The sequence below is a fragment of the Marmota flaviventris genome, chromosome 10, assembly GCF_047511675.1.
Source record: "Marmota flaviventris isolate mMarFla1 chromosome 10, mMarFla1.hap1, whole genome shotgun sequence".
Taxonomy (NCBI): Eukaryota; Metazoa; Chordata; class Mammalia; order Rodentia; family Sciuridae; genus Marmota; species Marmota flaviventris.
In genome coordinates, this window is record NC_092507.1 from 34397178 (window position 1) to 34417262 (window position 20085).

The 20085-nt window shown below is 41.9% G+C and overlaps 1 protein-coding gene across 4 annotated transcripts in view; it reads left to right on the forward strand.

Annotated features, from left to right (window-relative positions):
• Positions 1–20085, forward strand: part of Armh1 (armadillo like helical domain containing 1) — a 55217-nt gene that overhangs the window by 24037 nt on the left and 11095 nt on the right. For all 4 annotated transcript variants that reach the window (XM_071617774.1, XM_071617777.1, XM_071617775.1 and 1 more), the window contains 2 exons: positions 917–1113; positions 3103–3187. In XM_071617774.1, coding sequence (XP_071473875.1) covers positions 917–1113; positions 3103–3187 — 282 coding nt within the window. The remainder of the gene's footprint in view (positions 1–916; positions 1114–3102; positions 3188–20085) is intronic.

The window sequence follows — 20085 nt, forward strand, 5'->3', positions numbered from 1 at the left end:
GAGTTAAATGAAGTACTCAAAATATGTTGCAAACTGTTGAGCATTCTACAAGTGTTATCATCTAGCTGTAAAAATATGTGCTTATTTACTGATTTATTTGGTTTGTTTGGGTTTTTTGCTGTTTTTGTTTGTCTCATTGGGTTTTTGTTTTGGTTTGGTTTTTGGTACTAGGGAATGAACCCTTGCCACTGAGCCACATCCCCAGCCCTTTTTATTATTTTTTATTTTGTGACAGGGTCTCACTAAGTTGCTTAGGGCCTTTCTAAGGTGCTGAGACCAGCCTTGAACTTGTGATCCTCCTGCTTTAGTCTCCCAAGTTTCTGGGAATATAGCCATATTAAAAGTTAAAACATGAATTTTAGCTGAGTGTGGTGGTGCCACACACCTATTTGGGAGGCTGAGGCAGAAGGATCACTTGAGCCCATAAATTGGAGACCAGCCTGGGTAATATATTGAGACCTCATCTCAAAAACAAAATAAAACAGATTTTTTTTTTTTTTTGGTACCAGGGATTGAACCCAGTGGTGCTTAACCACTGAGCCATATCCCCAGCTGTTTTGTGTATTTTTATTTAGAGACAGGATCTCACTGAATTGCTTAGAGCTTTGATAAGTTGCTGAGGCTGACTTTGAACTTACAATCCTCCTGTCTCAGCTTCCCTGGGATTACAGGTGTGCACCACTGTGCCTGGTCATAAAACACAGATTTTAATACACGTATGCTGAAACAAATCCTCTGCCCCCACACAGCTAGAGGTAAACAACAGAGTGATTCAACATGAAAAAACCAGTCTCCATTTTGATTTGATTGAACAGGCTTGGTTGAAAAAGTCTTAATTCTGCTCATATTAAGTAATCTTGAGCAGAGATTGTTGTCATAGACCCTTATAATTTAGCATTTTCTCTTCTTTGCCCAGGTGTACGATCCATAGCAGAATTTTTGGCAATATCTAAGTCAGAAGAGACCCAGGAGGAAGTGCAAGTTCTGTTGGATTCTTTGGTCCATGGTAATCCCAAGTACCAGAATCAAGTGTATAAAGGTCTAATAGCTTTGCTGCCCTGTGCGTCCCCTAAAGCTCAGCAGCTGTCCCTACAGACACTCAAGACTGCCCAGGTGAGCCAAAGCTTCATGCTCCTGTGGTTCTGATTCAAATGCAGTGGTCTTATAATTACCTTCCGCAGTTGCACTTCCCATGGGCATGAGAAACAGAGCTCAGCCTCCCACAGCATGTCTGCTGTTCAATCAGCATCACTTCCAAAAGGCCAAGCCAGGGCAGAGAGTTCATGTCTCCCAGCAGAGTGATTTGTCCTGTTTACTTAAGGATCAGAAAGATGCTGGCAGACTTAAAAATGGTTGAGACAAGCAACAAGGATGATGAAAGGACTGGAGAAAAGATTAAAGGCGTCGATTTGATAGGGAGAGAATCATGGTGCATTTGTAGAAAGCATGTAAGTGAAGAGGCCAGATCTCCACTGTTTGGAAAAGCTCCTTTCTTATGACTTCTGCCCCTCCCTCAGTGCCCTAGAATGCAAGTGAAGTCCTATGTAGGGCATGGTGACCATGGGAAGACACTGTGCCGAGTAGGGAGGGGGACATGGTTTTGATTTGAGTCATCAAAAGCTGTCAAAACTGCTTCAGATGATGGGTTGGAGGCAGGGAGACAAAAGGAGCAATGGCAGAGATAACAGGGCCTGAATGGTGGCAGTGGCAGTGGGAATAGAGATGACCAGGTTGGATAGACATTTCTGAGGTAGAGGGTGTGGGACTAAGGGCAGTAAAAAGAAAAGGAGTCAAAGATGACTCCCAGCTAGGTGCAGTGGTGCACGCCTGTAATCCCAGTGACTCGGGAGACTGAGGCAGGAGGATTGCGTGTTTGTGGCCAGCCTCAGCAACTTAGTGACGCCCTAAGCAACTCATCGAGACCCAGTCTCAAACCAAAAAGGGCTGGGGATGTAGCTCAGAGGTAAAGAGCCTCTGAGCTCAATCGCCAGTTTAATAAAAAATGACTCCTGGCTTTGAGCTAAGACAGCAGAGTGAGTTGTACAGCCCCAAGAGAGCTGGAGTGAAAAGGAGAGATCAGTTTGACTTGGAAGAATTAGGTTTTGACCCAATAAATTTGATGGGCTTGGTAGTTTCCAAGTGCCCCATTTGAGGAGCAGGCCAAGCTGGCTGCAGAAGACAGAATTGGGTCACTTTTTCAAAGAATACTGAACCACAGCCTCTCTCCCACAGAATTTGACAGCTCTCAGGTGACCCTTGGTGTAATGCTTCTTCCTCTTAAATGCCCCAAGTGATTCTGATTCCTAGCTCAATTGAAGAATCACTGCCCAGAACAGCTGGGAGAAATACCCACCGGACAGCGAAAAATAACGGTCTGAAGCTCCAGAGCAAGACCCAAGATGAAGATGTCAGTTTGAATTTCATGAGCAGAGAAGTGATAACTGAAACAGATGTAAATAAGATCCCCAGGCAGAATGCACCAAGTCAAAAGAGAACAGAAGGGACACCAATCCCCAAGACTTAAGATGAGCTGAGCGGGGGAGAGGCAGCAACATGTCTCTGGTTGTCATTAGTATTCCCAGCTCCCAATAAGTGCCTCTTACACACCAGGTACTTTTAGGAGCTGATTTACCATGTCTCTTTCAGTCTTCACAGTAACTGATAGAGGCAACATGGGACAAGTTTTAAGAGGTAGAAAAGAAGCAATTTATTAATTCTGCTCATATTATGTAATGGGTGAGGTTCCTGCGAAAGAGAAAATCGTGGTTGAGTCCCACTCTCCCTTGTGTCCTCCCTTCCCCAGCCAAGAGCACAGACCTTGTTCCTACACCTCTATCAGGTGGCCAGCTATCTTCGACTTCATGCATCCTGAGCTTGAGGGTTCAAAGGCAACCCGGGCAGATCCTCAGTATGTTCCTGGCTGCCCATCTCTGCCTCTCCTCTCTATGCTCCTAGGAGGGCCTGGGCCCAGTGACTCACCACTGCTGTCTCCCTTGCCGCCCCTTTCACCCAGGTACCTGCCTATTAGGAAGTCTGAGTTTTGTTTCTTCTGGGTGTATAAGACCTAACATGCACACACTTTCCTGTTGTCTGTCTTGTCAGTCCATCATTGGAACCACACACCCCAGCATTGTGGACTGTGTGCTGAAGGTGCTAGGCACGATGCACCTGGAAGTCCAGTATGAAGGTAAGGAGGACTCCTCTGGGTGGCCCAAGGTGGGCATGAGAGCTAGGTAAAGTACCTCTGGAAAAATATCTCTTAGTCACAAAGAGCCTTGTTGCTGAGCATCCTGGATAGCCTTGACAGATGGAAGACCCTGGTTTAGTACCAATCAGCAAGTTACCTAGAAAATGATAGTCATACTCCATGCTTCAAATCAGCCATATGGTGCCTTAATGTGCCTGGGTCCAGAGTTGGCCTTTGTTCCCAGTCTCATGTGGCATTTCCCCTCTGAACAGAAGTTTCCCTGGACTGGAGGTATAGAGCCTCCATCCCCAGCAGCACAAAAAGGAAAAAAGAAAAATCACCTGGGGAATGTCCTTCTTCTAAGAAACTACATTGACTAATGATGGTATTAATAAGTTTTCATGTATTGAATGCCTCTATGTTCCAGCCACTTTCCATACATCATTTCATTGAATTCTTAAAATAACCATAAGAATACAAAGCCTGATATGAAACAGTTTTTCAAATGTTTGAATCAATGAATGATGGAGGTAGGTGTTTTTACGTTTTCCAAAATAACACATACAAGCACAGAGAGGTAAAGTATGCTTCCCAAGGTTACACAGATCTGGATTCAGACTAGATCCATCTGACCCTAAAGCTTATGCTTTTGAAACATAATTCATGCAAGGCATTCAAAGAATCTCATTTCCTTTCCTTTTCCTGTCATGGTTCAGAGAAGGGATTCTGTTTTTAACAAGAAGGGTCAAGGAAGAGTTCACTGAGAAGGTGGTGTTTAGACTAAGCCTTGAAGATCGGAAAGGATTTTGGAAGGTAGAAAGGAGAAGAGCAGGGCATTCTGGGAAGGGGAATGGTAGAAATAAAGGCATAAAAATAGGGAAGTGCAAGATGTGGTTGGGGAATGACATCCCACTTGGAGTATTTTTTAGAAGCAGTGTTGAAATTGAATGTCAGTCATTTTCCTTTCGGTCATGTTATCGATTTTGTGTGTGTTTGACCCCTGCAGCTATGTATGGGTGTAGGCCTTGTATGCTGAGAAGTAATGCTGTGTCAAAATTCATTGATAACCAACTGGAGCAGAGCACCCTAGAAGCTGCCAGTGAGGGGGTGGAGTGGTAGAGGGACCTAAGTAAAGGTCAGAGCCAGCAGGAGGCAGAGTTGCTGGCACTAGAGCCCGAGGGTGACCTGGCAGTGGAATCACATTAGGAAGCTTAATCCAACAAACCCAAGGAGACAAGACTGGGTGGCACTGAGAGCTTACCACACCACCTCCACCTGGCAACACAGCCATCCCATTATTTCCCAGAGGAAGCATTTTCTTCTCTAAGTCCTTCCTGGACCCTGCCTTTAACCCCCACTCCTCCCTTCAAACCACTCTGCCACCCTGGCCTCACCAGTAGTTCCTCCCTCTATTGGAGCAGTTATCTCCAAAACTGTAACTGCCCTTTACATAGATTATGCACAATTTCAGTGCGACTGCCATGGTTTTTATCTTTGCATCCAAGCATGTGTTTGGCCTCTATCCCATACTTGTTGAGAAGGTGAGGGAATGCTACACGTCCACACTGCATTAGTGCTCCCTGCTGAGTACCCTTCTGACCAGACCTCTGAGCAACTTCCAGGTAAAAATGAGGACTAATGCATCTCTTTATCAGCTAAGGTCTAGAACACAGTGGGTACTCAAGTAGAGGTTTGTTAAATAAATTTATGAAGAAATGGTCTAACTTCAGTTATGCTGATGAACTCCTCCAGATTTGGAACTGGCTCTGACCTCTTCCACTATTGGCTCAGTTTAGAGCCCCTCTGCATTTATTCAGTAAGTACTAACACTGTATATATAACCCAAATATAGAAGCAGTGGAAGCATGAAGCTTCGTCACTTCTTTTTGGATTGAATGTCACCTCATGTGATAACAGTGAAACTGTGCACCTCAAAATAATTTCATGTTCCCAGACTCATAACAGGTGCTCAAGAAATGTCAGTTGAGAGGCTGGGGTTGTAGTTCAGTGGTAGAGCACTTGCCTAGCACATGTGAGGCACTGGAGTTGATCCTCAGCACCACATAAAAATAAATAAATAAATAAAAGTATCAAAGATGAGATTAAAAACCTTAAAAAAAAATAAAGGGGCAGGGGATGTGGCTCAAGTGTTAGCGCGCTCGCCTGGCACGTGCAGGGCGCTGGGTTCAATCCTCAACACAGCATAAAAATAAAAATAAAGATATTGTGTCCACCTAAAACTAAAAAATAAATATAAAAAAATAAAGAAATGTTGGTTGAGCTGGGTGCAGTGGCACATGCCTGTAATCCCAGGGCCTCAGAGGCTGAAGTGGGAGGATCACCAGCTTCAGCAACTTAGCAAGATTCTAAGCAACTTAGACCCTGTCTCAAAAAAAAAAAAAGTTCTGGGGATGTGGCTCAGTGGTTAAAGAGCCCTGGGCGCCAGAAAAGAAAAAAAATGTCTGCTGATTGAATGAGTTAATCTTTTTTTTTTTTTTTAAATCAAATACTTCAAAATAGTTTAACCCAAATATAGAGAATGTGTGTGTAGTCATTGTCCACCAGGGGGAACTATTTCACTCCATCAGTGAGAGCTGAAGTTAGAGAGAGACCAGGTAGTTTCCTTCAAAGGCAGGGAAGGAGAGTCTGACGGGCCTTAGATGTGGTTCTAACAGAGGATGAGAGAAGCCGAGGTGAATTTCTCATAGTTTGAGGACACCAAATTTCAAAACCTTGGGGAAGCCCCCAGGATGATGGTAACAGAGCAGAGGAGAAGAAACCTGTGACCAAGAAGAGTCTGGATGGCAGTGATGAGAAGGCAGTGGATGGTATAGGTGAGTGGACTAGCCTTAAAAGGGTAAGGTAGGGTTTGTTTTGGTTTTTGACTAAATACATATTAAATATCCGTGGTGTGCCAAAGACTGCCAGGCACTGGGGTTTTGTTTGTGTTTCTTTTGAGAAGGAGAAAAATAACTGGTTTAGAAGGATGACAGAAGGAGGGTGTCCATTCTACCTCCTATGCTGGAAGGGTAGCGGGGAGGCTTGCTGCCTCTGAGAATGCAACAGAAAGTAGAATTAATCCCCAGGGAAGGGTCGAGGTGAAAACAGATGGTGGGAAGGCTGAGGGGCCTGGTGTCTGTTAACCCTTCAGTAGTGCATGTCAGCCATGGAGAGGCCAGCCGATGGCCTTGCCCCCTGTGCATCAAGAACTCCATCTTCCCACCCCCAGGTCTACCAACCTCCCTGACCCACTCCTGTGTCTTCCTTGTTGCTCTTGCAGCCACCTCTTTTGCTTAGACTCTTGAAGCCCATTTCCTCCAGGACTTTCCCTCCTGTCATTAGCTCCCCCTTTACCTCTGGCAGAGTACTCCACTGATGTGCAAATGTGCTCTGTATCTCCCATCTTAAAAAAGAACCCCTGGGGCTGATCCAAAGTCCTCCTTGGGAACCTGTGGACTGAGGAATATTTAAAACATAGGTCCCAAGACAGGCACAATTATAGTGTTTGAAGATGTACACCCTTCCTTGACCCCAGCTTCCCCTCCGGCTCTTCATTTTTCCATTTTCTTTCTCCTTGACCTCATAGCCACTTTTGGCCACTTGTTGGCTTCTGTGATGCTCTCTCTTCCTGTTTTCCTCCTGCCCACTAGTTTCTCCTACTTCTCCACCAGACTGTTGGGTCAACCTACTTATCATCTCTTTATCTACACTCCCCACCCACCACCCTCAGGGCCTCACACTTGTTAAGAAAGTGCTCTACCACTGAGCTATATCCCCAGCATTTTATTTTTATTTTTATTCATCTATCTATCTATCTATCTATTTATTTTTGGTATCAGGGTGCCGCAGTCCAGCTGCAGCAAAATAACGGGGGGGGGGGGGGGGGCGGGGGGGGTGACGAGCAACTTGTGTAGATTGATACAGCAGGAGTAGAAGCCGTTTATTGCAGGACAGGAGCAGTATGTATACATTCCACACAGCTTATCTAATTAGCATAAACTAGATACATCAGTCAACCAATAAGGAATCTCCACACTTAATGGCTTGCTGGTGTTACTTCACAAACCACTCCCTCTGGCATTTTGCCAGGCACCATCCAGACTTGTTTACAGACTCTAACATTTCCCCCTTTTGTTTGATTTAAATAAGGACCATAGTGGTTTTTACATAAACACCATAAATAATCTGAAGCAGAAGGGGAGGATACAAAATGTCACAATGCCAAGCCAATTGATGGCTCCATGCAAGAAGCCCTTGGAAAAATTATACCAGCAATGACACTTAGCAAAGATACCGAGTTACAATTTGTTGTAGATTACAGTTTGTTGTCTCAGTCCAGGTAAAGCAGTGTCTCAATAGATTAACTCACAGTCCAGGTAAATCACAGTCCAGGTAAGTTCTGCAGGCAGCTAGCTTAAATCACAGTCCAGGTAAGTTCTGCAGGCAACTAGCTTGATCCGAAGTCTCGTCCGGTTTTCAGCAACACTGGAAATTCTTCCACCTTGGTCTTTACCGGCACTGGGACGGAAGGCAGGAACTCCGGATGGCTAAAGAAAATCCTGTAGCGTTTTACTAAGAAAACAACCTTTTGAACAATTTAGTACATTATCTCAAGGTTTTCTACATTTGAAATAAGCCTTAATGGTGCTCATTACTCATTAGCTTCCAGGTGTGGGAGAACCACTGTAGTTTAGTTATTGGCATTGAAAATGACCAAACATCAGGGACACCAGTAGCGTCTTCTGCTGGCTGTAGTGCCTGGGCAGCCCCAGATGGCCCTGGGGAGTGTCCCTGACTCAAACTGCTACTGGGCACAGGGAGCAAGAGCCTGCGAGACTGTGCCTCCGGGTCAGGTTTGGATTTGGGCTCTCGCAGTGGAGTCCCGCTCCCCGGGCTGGGGGCGGGGAATTGCCGGCTGCCGCTGCTTGGAAAGCCCTTGCTGCGCCATGACCGGCTTGGGCATGTAGCAGCCGTGGCGCCGATTCACGCACCCTCCGGTAACGAAAAGTATTTAGTAATAGCCTTTTGCTGCAACTTTTTTCCTGATAATCCTTCTTCTTCTTAACTTTCTTTTTCTTTCTGACTAGAGTTCCTGGGCTTCCATCAACACATGCCCTAATTGCTCTTGGTTCCACTGGGGTGCCTTCTTCCCTTAGTAATTTACTTCTCACCCCTTCCATATTTTCATCACTGAGACAAAACAAGACACAAACATACTGTATCAATCTTCTCCATTTTCTCAAAATGGTCATTTTTCCTCTCGCCCTATCTGCCTAGGGACAAGCAGATTTGCTCCCTTCCTATCTATGGACGAGCAGCTTTTTTTTTTTTTTTCCTCACTTACCCCCGAGTATCCCGGGGCTCCCCGTAACGGGCCACCATCTGCCGCAGTCCAGCTTCAGCAAAATAACGGGGGGGGGGGGGGGGGGGGGTGACGAGCAACTTGTGTGGATTGATACAGCAGGAGTGGAAGCCTTTTATTGCAGGACAGAAGCAGTATTTATACATTCCACACAGCTTATCTAATTAGCATAAACTAGATACATCAGTCAACCAATAAGGAACCTCCACACTTAATGGCTTGCTGGTGTTACTTCACAAACCACTCCCTCTGGCATTTTGCCAGGCACCATCCTGACTTGTTTACAGACTCTAACATCAGGGATTGAACCCAGTATGCTTAACCACTGAGACACATTCCCAGCCCTTTTTATTTTTTATTTTGAGACAGGGTCTCACTTAGGGCCTTGCTAAACTGACTTTGGACTCACCATCCTCCTGACTCAGCCTCCTGAGCCACTGGGATAACAGATGTGTGCCATTGTGCCTGGCCCAGCACTTTTTATTTTAAGACAGGGTCTTGATAAATTGCCCAGGCTGACCTTGAACTTGTGATGCTCCCACTTCAGACTTCCAAGTAGCTGGGATTATAGGTGTGCACCATCATGCCTGGCTTTTATCTAAATTTTTTTATCTTGCTCCCTGAGTGATTTTGTCTAATGTAAGGGCTTTGAATAGTATATAAATGCCAATAAATACCATATAAATAACAATATAGATCTGTATCTCTGGCCTGAAGTCTCCATATATCTCTAATAGAGATCTCAAATTAATGGCGACAATGAACTCATTTTCTTCCCTCAACCTGTTCTTCCTCCTATTATTCTCTATCTCAGTAAATGGTACCCATCAACCCAATTGCTCAGGTAAAAACTTTAAGACTACTACCAAATCACCTTCTTTCTCTTACCTCCCACCCCAGGCCATCCTTACCAAGTCTTATAGGCAATATTTCCACTTTGCTTCTCTTTCCCTACTGGGATTGCCCTCATCTAAGCCACCATCCTCTCTCCTAATCAATCTTCCTGGTTCCATTCACCTCTGACCCCTATAATCTGATCTCCCTCTGCAACCAGAATGATTATTTTAAAGATACAAATTAGGAACTGGGGATAACAATCAGTGGGATAGTGCATGCTTCATATTTCTGGCACAGAAGATTCTTCTCCAAGACCTTAGACTGATGGACAAATATAAGCTCAGATGTCACTTTTGAGAGAGACTTTCCCTGACTTCTCTCTCTAAAGTTTCCCTTTGCGCTGGTAGTTAAGGGAAGACTGTATGTCTAAAGTGACTCTGCATTTCTTTTTTGTGGTGTTGGGGATTTGAACCCAGGGCCTTGTGAATGCAAGGCAAGCACTCTACCAACTGAGCTATATCCCCAACTGTGGGCCTTCATGTCTGAAGAGTTCTTAGTGCTAAGGAAGAGGGCATGGAGAAGAAGGAAAAGAAAAGTTTCTTGGAAGAAGGAAGGAGATGGTAATTCCTCTATAGCAGAGGATGGGTCTTCTAGTGACCTATTGCTTGTAGCAAACCACTCCAAATTTAGTGCAAGAAAATTACCACTATTTTATTACACTTACATATTCTGTAATTCAGGGATTTGTACAGGGTACAGCAGAGATGGATTGTCTCCCCTCCTCAGTGTGTGGAGCCTCATCTCAGAAGACAGCAGGGGCCACAGCTGGGACTAGAGTGAGGCTAGCAAGGTCAGGATCATTGATTTTCCCTTTTGCCTCAGGATTCAATATGGCTGCACATCACACTCATACTGATCCTACCTTCACTTCACATTAGGAGGTGTTCATCAATTTTTTTAATTTTTATGAGGACCTTATTATTATATAATTTATTTTGATTTCTGACTTTTTTGCCCCCCTGCCTCAAATTCTGCAACTAAGTCCTGGCCTTGGGTAGTGCAAGGAGACTGGAATCATTTGGGGGCTTGGAAGGTAGCACCTGCATGTGGCCTCTCTCTGTAGCCTTGGCTTCTCATGGCTTGGTGGCTAAGTTTGAAAAGGAAGCAACCAAGATGCTCTAGTGTGAACCTGTGAGGCCCTTTTTTTTTATATTTATTTTTTAGGTATAGATGGACACAGTGCCTTTATTTAATTTATTTATTTATGTGGTGCTGAGGATCAGACCCAGGGCCTTGCATGTGCTAGGCGAGCGCTCTACCACTGAGCCACAACCCAGCTCCGAGGGGGCCTTTTTTGACCTAGCTTCTCAGTCCCACAGCATCACTTCCTGCTCAGATTCTAGGGAAACAGACTCAACACCTCAATGGGAAGAGGGTTAAATAATTTTGTGGCCAAGTTTTAAAACCACTGTGGTGGGATACGTCAGACCTGAGAGAGACATGTGGTGATGGCTGTATGTCTGTCCCTGCGGTAGGCTTCTCTCACTTCCTTTTCCTTCCCCTTCTCAATATCTTAATGCAATTTCCTGAAACATTTTTGTCTGCCAGAGCAAGGTTCATAAAAATGAGATCTTCTTCACACCTGTGTAGGAGAAAGGGCAGGGAAAGAAGCACTAGGTCACATCCAGGGGAGGCACCCTGCTCTCCGGTCCCCCTGCAGGGGATTCTGATTGTCATTCTTGTCATATTCTTCACTTTGAAGTGGAAATAACTAGGGAAAGTGTGCTGGCTCCCACATCACCTGAAGTCTAAGCATAATATTAAAATTTTAGAAATTCTTTTAATAATGATCCCATTGAACATAAAGTGAGCCAAAATCAAAAATAAGGGGGGACTTCTCCAAAGCAGTCCTGTCTAGAATTTATCTCCATTTTGTAATGGTTTTGAAGTGAAAAATGCTCCCAAGGAGAATTTCTGTTTCAGGAATTAGTGGTGGGTGGGGACTTAATCAGAACTAGCAGCCCAAACAGCAGAAGTCACCACTCATTGGCCTCCCTGTCTAGAGAAGAGAAATTTCATGCATTGAAAGTATTTTGGAAAAAGAAATTAGTGAATTATTTTGGGAATTTAAAGTAAGCGTGCATGTGTGTATGTGTGTAAATCTATTGATATCTTTTAGAAATGAATTATTACCTAAGGAACATAAAAATTTCTATGTATGACTTAATTAGAAGCAGACTAATTTACTGTAAATTAGTTTGCCAAATGCATACTTACCAAAAATCAGTTGGCCAAATGATCAATTTGCTGAGTGGCCAATTTACCAAATTACTGAAGATAAAGTTTCCTTTAAATATTTATAAAGTTTATTGCAGCCTGTATTGGTTGTCTAATGGGTCCTAAAAGATCTGGGAGAAGCCAGATTTTCAGGGTTCTTAGGGGCTTCAGTCTCCTCTGGCCCCAGCACCCACTTTCTACCCTTTGTTGGCCTCTCATCTCCCTTATCTTAAAACAAAAATAAAAAGGGCTAGGGATGTAGCTCAGTGGTTAAGCACACCTGGGTTCAATCCCTGGTACAAAAAGAAATAATTAAAAATAGAAAGAAGTTGCACACTGTCACTTCTGTTTTATTCTGTCAACCAGAAGACAGTCACTAAATCCAGCTCCTAGTCCAGGAAAATTAGGCTCCACTTCTTAAAAGGAATCATACAAAGAACTTGGACACATTTGAAAACCACCATACCATCAAATAAAATTTGCTAAAAGTTTAACAAATATGTATAAGAAATAAGTTTGTGGTAAAAAGGAACTGTTTGTGAAATTGGAAAATGATCATTTAGAGAATTTTAAATTTGTCTAATTGACCTAGAACTTGGAATTCATTTGACTTACTAATGAAATGATTGTGTTTTATACATCAACCCCAAAGTACAGCAGTGGGGTCAATGGCTAAGCAAGCTACTGCACTCACATAGTAGAACCCTCTAGAGACGTTGGTGACCAAACAGGACAGACATGGGCAAGAATGTGTGACATCTCTTTCTCCTGCCCCCTAAAGGCCTGGGGAGACTCTGACAGTAGACAAAAACCTCATTAATCATTTTCTTTAGGTTTTTGGTTTTGGAAGTTGCTTTGGTTCTGAACTCTTAAGTATGATTTATTTAGAAATTAACCACAGATTTGGTTTACCTCTTCATAAAAGCACCTTTAAAATTGAGGTGAGATTCACATAACATAAAATTAATCATTTTAGCTGGGTATGGTGGTGCACACCTATAATCCCAGCAACTCAGGAGGCTGAGGCAGGAGGATTGCAAGTTCAAGACCAGCCTCAGCAGCTTAGCAAGCACATCTCAAAATAAAAATAAAATGGCTGAGGGTGTTGGGGTTTTAGCTCAGTGGTGGAGTGCTTTCCTAGCACATGTGAGGCACTGGGTTTGATCCTTGGCACCACATAAAAATAAAAGGTTAAAAAAGGTGGGGCTAGGGATGTAGCTCAATGGTAAAGCACCCCTAGGTTCAATCTCTGGTATAAAAAAAATTAACTATTTTAAAATGAAAAATTCAGTGATATTTAGTACAATCACAATGTTGTACAGCTACAAATTCTGTCTAGTTCAAAAATATTTTCATTCCCCCAAAAGGAAACCCTGTACCCATTAAGTAGTTACTCTCCTTCTCCTCCCCTCATCCCCTGAGAACCATCAATCTTTGTTCTGTGTCAGTGGGTTTATCTATTCGGGACATTTCTTATAAATGGAATCATACAATACATGACTTTGTGTCTGGCTTCTTTCACTAAGCATGTTTTCCAAGTACTTCCACATTTTAGCACCTGTCAGTACTTCATTCCTTTTTGTGGTTGAATAATATTCCACTGTATAGCTATACCACACTTGGTTTATTCCTTCACTCATGATGGAAATTGGGCTTTCTTCACCTTCTAACTATTGTAAATAATGCTGCTATGAACATACATGTATATGTATTTGAATACCTATTTTCCTTCTGGGTATATACCTATGAGGAGAATTTCTGGCTAATACAGAAATTTTGTTTAACTTGTTGAGGAATCTGCCAAACCATTTTCGACAATGGCTATACATTTTATATTCCAACCAGCAATATATGAGGATGCCAATTTGTTTGTGGTTGTTGTTGTTTGAGACAAAGTCTTCACATGTAGCTCTAGCTGGCCCCAAATTCCTGGGTTCAGGAGATCCTCTTGCCTTTGCCTCCTGAGTAGCTGGGACTATAGGTGCCTGAGAGTTCCCTTTCTCCATATCCTCACTAACGCTGGTTATTATCTCGGGATTTTTAAATTATAGCATTCTAGTTGATAAAATTGCATTTCCCTTATGAATAGGAATGCTGAACATCTTTTCATCTGCCTGTTTTCTTCTTTTTGAATTTCTTTAGAGAAATGTCTAGTCAAGTCCCCTTTTGATTTTTTGAAATTGGGTTGTTTGTCCTTTTGTTGTTGAGTTGTGAGAGTTCCTTAACAGATATATGGTTCCTCTCATTGTGCAAGTTGACTTTGCAGGTTTTTTTCCAGGATTGAACCTGGGGCTTCATACATGCTAGGCAAGTGCCCTCCCACTGAGCCACACCCCAGCCCCATCTTTTCACTGACTTGATAACATACTCTCCTGGTTGGTTTTTAAATGATTTAAGTTTCTCATTTATTCATTTATCTATTCCACAGGAGTTGACACGAAGATGGGCACTGAAACGTATAGTAACAAAGGAAACACAGCCCCTTCTCTCATAGAGATTTGATACGTTAGCAATAATAATAGTCATAATTAGTAATTGCCACTAAGATGACCAAGATGACCATAGGCCAAGCACTGTTCTAAGCTCTTTAATCATCTCATACAATCCTCAGAACAACTGAATGAAGTAGGTACTGTTTTCATCCCCAATTTACAGATGAGGAAACTGAGGCACAGAGCAATTAAATGGCGTCCAAAGTCTCAAAACTATAAATGTGTACGTAAGTCACACCCAGGCAATCTGGCTCCTGGGCCACCTCCTCACCACCACAGCATCCTTCCCCTCCAGTGTTCTTTCTTCATTTTTACCAGTTTTGAGAAGCAGACAAAACCTAAAGATAGCTGGGGAAGTAGCTCAGTGGCAGAGTGCTTGCCTAGCATGCCCTAAGTTCAAACAAACAAACAAAAAATCCTAAGGACAGACAACTGCATTAATATTACAGTAAACCATTTTTTTAAAGATAGAGAGAGAGAGAGTTTTTAATATTTTTTTTATTTTTTAGTTTTCGGCGGACACAACATCTTTGTTTTTTTGTATGTGGTGCTGAGGATCGAACCCGGGCCGCACGCATGCCAGGCGAGCACACTACCGCTTGAACCACATCCCCAGTCCAGTAAACCATTTTTTAACAATTATGTTTCTTGCTTTGTGCCCTTCTTAGAATTAAGCATGAACCACAGGAGCTTTGGCCTCAAAGAACCTTGGACCTTTGCTTTGCTCCTCTGAGCTGACATGACAGCAGTTTCATCCCTTCCCGCTATGTAAGAGGCCACCTGTCCTGTGTAACTCCACTGAATCACAGTCACAAGGCTATAACACCAAAAGAGAGTTTTAAAAATTTTAATATTTATTTGTTTATTTGCTGATTTAAGTACTGGGCATTGAACCGAGGGGTGCTAAGCCACTGAGATATATCCCCATCCCTTTTTTATTTTATTTTACTTTATTTTATTTTTTGTGTGTTGAGACAGGGTCCTGATAAGTTGCTGAGGGCCTTGCTAAATAACTGAGGCTGGCTTTGAACTTGCCTCAGCCTCCAGAATAATCGGCATTACAAGCACATACCACCACACCCAGCTTTAAAAAATATTTTTCATGTTTCAATATTGGGCTCTAGACAGGATGTGGTGAAAAACAGAGCAGAACACACAGGAACCAGATATAGAATATAGTTGGTCAGGAAGTGCCGCAGTCTGGCTGGGCACAAAATCACGAGCCACTCACAGCCTTGTAGATTCAAACAGCAATTCTTTATTCCCGAACTCACACCGGCACTCTACAAACATGTTCTGGGCAAAATCCACACTCTCCACCAGGCTCTGAATCCCAAATACTCTCTGAATCCCGCGAGAACTCAACGGGAACTCAAGGCGCCTGAGGCAGCAGGATATGCCCTATTCCTAGCAGGAATCACCTTAAACCTGGAACCGCCCTAAACCCGGAATGCCCTAAATCCCGATCCGCCCTAAACCCGGATCTGCCCTGGTCCTTGAGCAAGGTCACCTTTCATGCAAAGTCACTGCGAATGACCTGGGTCCACCATGGAGAGTCCTTCCTCTAAGCAGCATGGAGTAGGCTGACAAAGAAATTGCAATGCGTCATTCCTACTTGGCGATGGCTCTCAGCATCTCCCCCCTTCTGATTAATTAAACAACAAGCAATGTGGCTTAAGGACCGTGCCTGGTAGGTTGTCCAATTCAACATATGGTTCTTACCCGTCATGGGAAAAACTGACCTCTAGGCGTCAGCCTCCTGTCTTAGGTTGATACCACTGCAATTAGATCATACCCGTCACTGACTACCGGTCTAGCATACAGCCATACTTGTGGAATGGCCTATGCACCAGTGGGGGGTGAGGTTCTTGCCTCACCTCTGTTGGCCCCCAAATTTGGCCTTGGTGCCAGTGGGGGGGTGAGGTTCTTTGCCTCACCTCTGTTGGCCCCCAAATTTTAGACCATCACTAGCAGAAGGGAGGAGGATACAGAAATGCCACGACACCAAGCCAATTAACGGCTCCTTTGGAAAAATTGCATCACTGGTGACACCATCAGCAAAGATATGCCAGCACTACCACAATTCGCTGCACCAAACGATAGTTTACAATGCATACAAGTGACACATAGTCCAGGCAAGTTCTGCAAGCAGTTCAAAGTGGAGGAGTCTATCAATATGTCCATTTCCTCCCAAAGTAAATAGACTCCTTGATTGAGCATTACTTATTGAGTTATATTCATTGATGCATCAGTTTATACAGTTTACTGTGATAGCTATCATAGAAGCTGTAGTTTGGTTTTATCTTAGTCTTCACCGGCACTGGGATGGAGATAGGAATTCTGGCAATGATGCTAAAGAGACATTATCCTGAACAGAATTATTAAATATGATGAAAAGGAAAGGTGAAAGTAAACAAACAGATCTGTTAACCTCCTTTAAAAACAATCCTTAACAGCTATTTACCTAATTTAAATTAGTAAACAAACAGATCTGTTAACCACCTTTAAAAACAATCCTTAACAGCTGTTTACCTAATTTAAATTAAACCATTTAAATCACGTGAATAAAAAAAATTCGGATCCATTTTTTTCATGAGCGCTCCTCATATATGAAATATGGACATACGCACATACAGACATACAACACAAAACACAAGAGTGCACACAAACATACAACACATAAGACAATAGTAAAGGCCTTGTAGCTTTACTTAGGTGAAATCTCCATTGCAGTGTTTAAAAACTCCACAGTCAAAAAATAAAACTGATCAGAAAAACATTAACCTAGGTCTGTATGAGCTCAAAAATAAAATAGAACTTTATGATGTGGGAAAAGGCAATAATAAAATAGATATTGAAAAAAGCATCCTGGTTAATCACTGTCACAGATGTAAGAATAGCCAAGCTGGAGCTCTAGATATCAGCTGTTATGGATTTGAGTCAAATCATCTTCTTTTTGGTCTGTAGAAATTGTTTTGGTTAGTCTCTCTGGAATCCAAATCGGCTGCTGTTCTCCCTGTGGAAACACACAAACAGAACCCCGACTCCAGACAATCACTGGGTCAGGACCTTTCCATTGTCCTGTTAGAATATCTTTCCAAAGTACCTTAGGCTTATGTACATTTTTTGGATACATATGTCTTTCCGCAGCACTAAGTCCTGATGAATCCAAATTTTAAAAGTTTAGAGTAAAAAGCGTTATTTTAAGTTTATCTTTGGGGGATATATACCCCTTTCCAATTCCCTCTTTTTGCTTTAATAAGTACGTTTTAATAGTTTGATGAGCTCTTTCAACTATGCCTTGTCCCTGTGGATTGTATGGGATTCCTGTTATATGAGTAATGCCAAATGATGAGCAAAATTGTTTAAAAGAGGTAGAAATATAACCAGGACCATTATCTGTTTTTAACTGTTTAGGAATGCCCACAGTGGCAAAATTTTGTAAGCAATGAGCTATAACATCTTTAGTTTTTTCTCTGGCATGAAGGGAGCCCATCAAAAATCCGGAAGAAGTATCAACTGTAACATGTAAATATTTTAATTTTCCAAATTCTGGCAAGTGTGTGACGTCCATCTGCCAAATATGGTTAGGTATCAGTCCTCTAGGATTGACTCCAAGATTAACTTGTGGTAAATTTTGACATTGTTTTATTATATGTCTGACTTGTTCCTTAGTTATTTTAAAACGCTTTTGTAAAGTATTAGCATTAACATGGAATCTTTTATGAAAATTTGTAGCTTCTTCTAGTGTAGAGAAAATATGTATGTCATGTGTAGTTTTATCTGCTAAATCATTGCCCAAACTAACTAAGGGCTCCAGGCAATCCTGTATGTGCCCTGATATGTCCTATAAAGAATGGATCTTTTCTGTCCCAGATTAGACTTGTATAGTGGAAAACAAAGAGAAAACAGTAGAGGAAGGAGAAATCCTGCCAGCATCTTCAAGGGATACTATAGCATTAACTATATACTGACTATAAGAAAATAAATTAAATACAGAATCTTTAAACATCACAAAAGCTTGTAAAACTGCATTAAGCTCTACCTTTTGAGCTGATTGTTTGGGTACTAAAAATGTAAAAGTTTGATCAGGGGTAACTACTGCAGCTGTACCATTATTTGACCCATCAGTGAATATATTTGGAGCATTCATGAGAGGGGTTTTTCTTGTCATTTTTGGAAAAACTACAGGATGCTTAGACCAAAAAGACAACAAAGGATTAGATGATAAGTGATTATCAAATGTAACATTAGATTTACACATGATTATTGCCCAAGTATTTAACTCATTAGCTAACTCATCAATTTGATCCATAGTATATGGACTAATAATTTTATTGGGAGAAATTCCAAACACTCCCTTCGCTGCTTTTATTCCTTTGAGTATTAATTGTCCTACAGCCTCAGGATACCTAGTAAGAATAGTGTTAGGAGAATAAGATAAATGTATCCACAATAATGGATCTTCTTGCCAAAATACTCCTGTAGGAATATTTTTTGTTGGTAGTACAATAAATAATAAAGGCAAACTTATATCAATTCTATCCAAATGCATATTTTCCATATATGTTTCAATAATTTTTAATGCCTTTCTTGCTTTAGGAGTTAACATGCGGGGTGAATTTGGATCTGATGGACCTTTTAGAATATCAAATAAAGGTCCCAACTCTCCTGTTGGTATGCCTAGATAAGGCCTTATCCAATTTATGTCTCCCAATAACTTTTGAAAGTCGTTAAGTGATTTGAGTTGATCTACTCGTATTTGAATTTTTGGTGGACGGACCATGGTTGAGGATAATAGAACTCCTAAATAATTAATTGGAAAATTTAATTGTACTTTATCTATTGCTATCTCTAGATAATAATTTTTTAATAAGTTTGTAAGTGTGGCATAACATTCCAGCAATGTGTTTTTATCTTTATGTGCTAATAATACATCATCCATATAGTGAAATATTTGTAGTTCAGGATTTTGATTTCTAAGTGGCTGGATTGCTTTGTTAACATAGATTTGACACATAGTTGGACTGTTAGCCATCCCTTGAGGGAGTACTTTCCATTCATATCTCTGATCAGGACCTTCATGATTTAATGCAGGGATAGTAAATGCAAAACGTGGACTATCCTCGGGATGAATTGGAATCGAAAAAAAACAATCTTTAATATCTATAGCTAAAACATGCCAGGTTTTTGGCAAAGCAGACAATTGAGGAATCCCTGATTGAGCAGGTCCCATAATAACCATCTCATTATTAATGGCTCTTAAATCTTGCAATAATCTCCATTTACCAGATTTCTTTTTGATGACAAAAATGGGAGTATTATGGGGAGATACGGAAGGTTGTATATGTCCTTCCGCTAATTGTTGTTTGACCAGATCATGGGCTACTTGTATCTTTTCTTTAGTCGGGGGCCACTGAGGAACCCACACTGGTCTTTCTGATTTCCAAGTAATTTTGATTGTCTCAGTGGCCCTTTCTGAAAATCCAACCCATGTCTGTCTGTTCCTTGATCTATTTGTATTGGTGCTGCTATACCTTGTTCTTGTTCTCCTAATCTTTTTTCTTTCCTAAAACCTTGTCTAGCCCTAGTAGTGGGCGCATTAGGATTGATGTTATTTGTTAACGTCAAACCTAATTGATCTAGGACATCTCGTCCCCATAAATTTATAGGAAGATGATCCAATACATATAGCTGTATAGTTCCTTCACATCCTTCAGGATCCTTCCAATCTAATATCATTGCACTTCTATGGAGATTAGTCACCACTCCTAGGCCTCGAAGCGTTTGAGTGGCTTGTTGTAATGGCCAATGTTTTGGCCATTCTTGACGAGATATGATGCTAAGGTCAGCACCTGTGTCCAGTAGCCCATTAAACTCATGTCCTTGAATATTTAGTTTTAGCATTGGGCGAGAATCTAAGTTTAAAG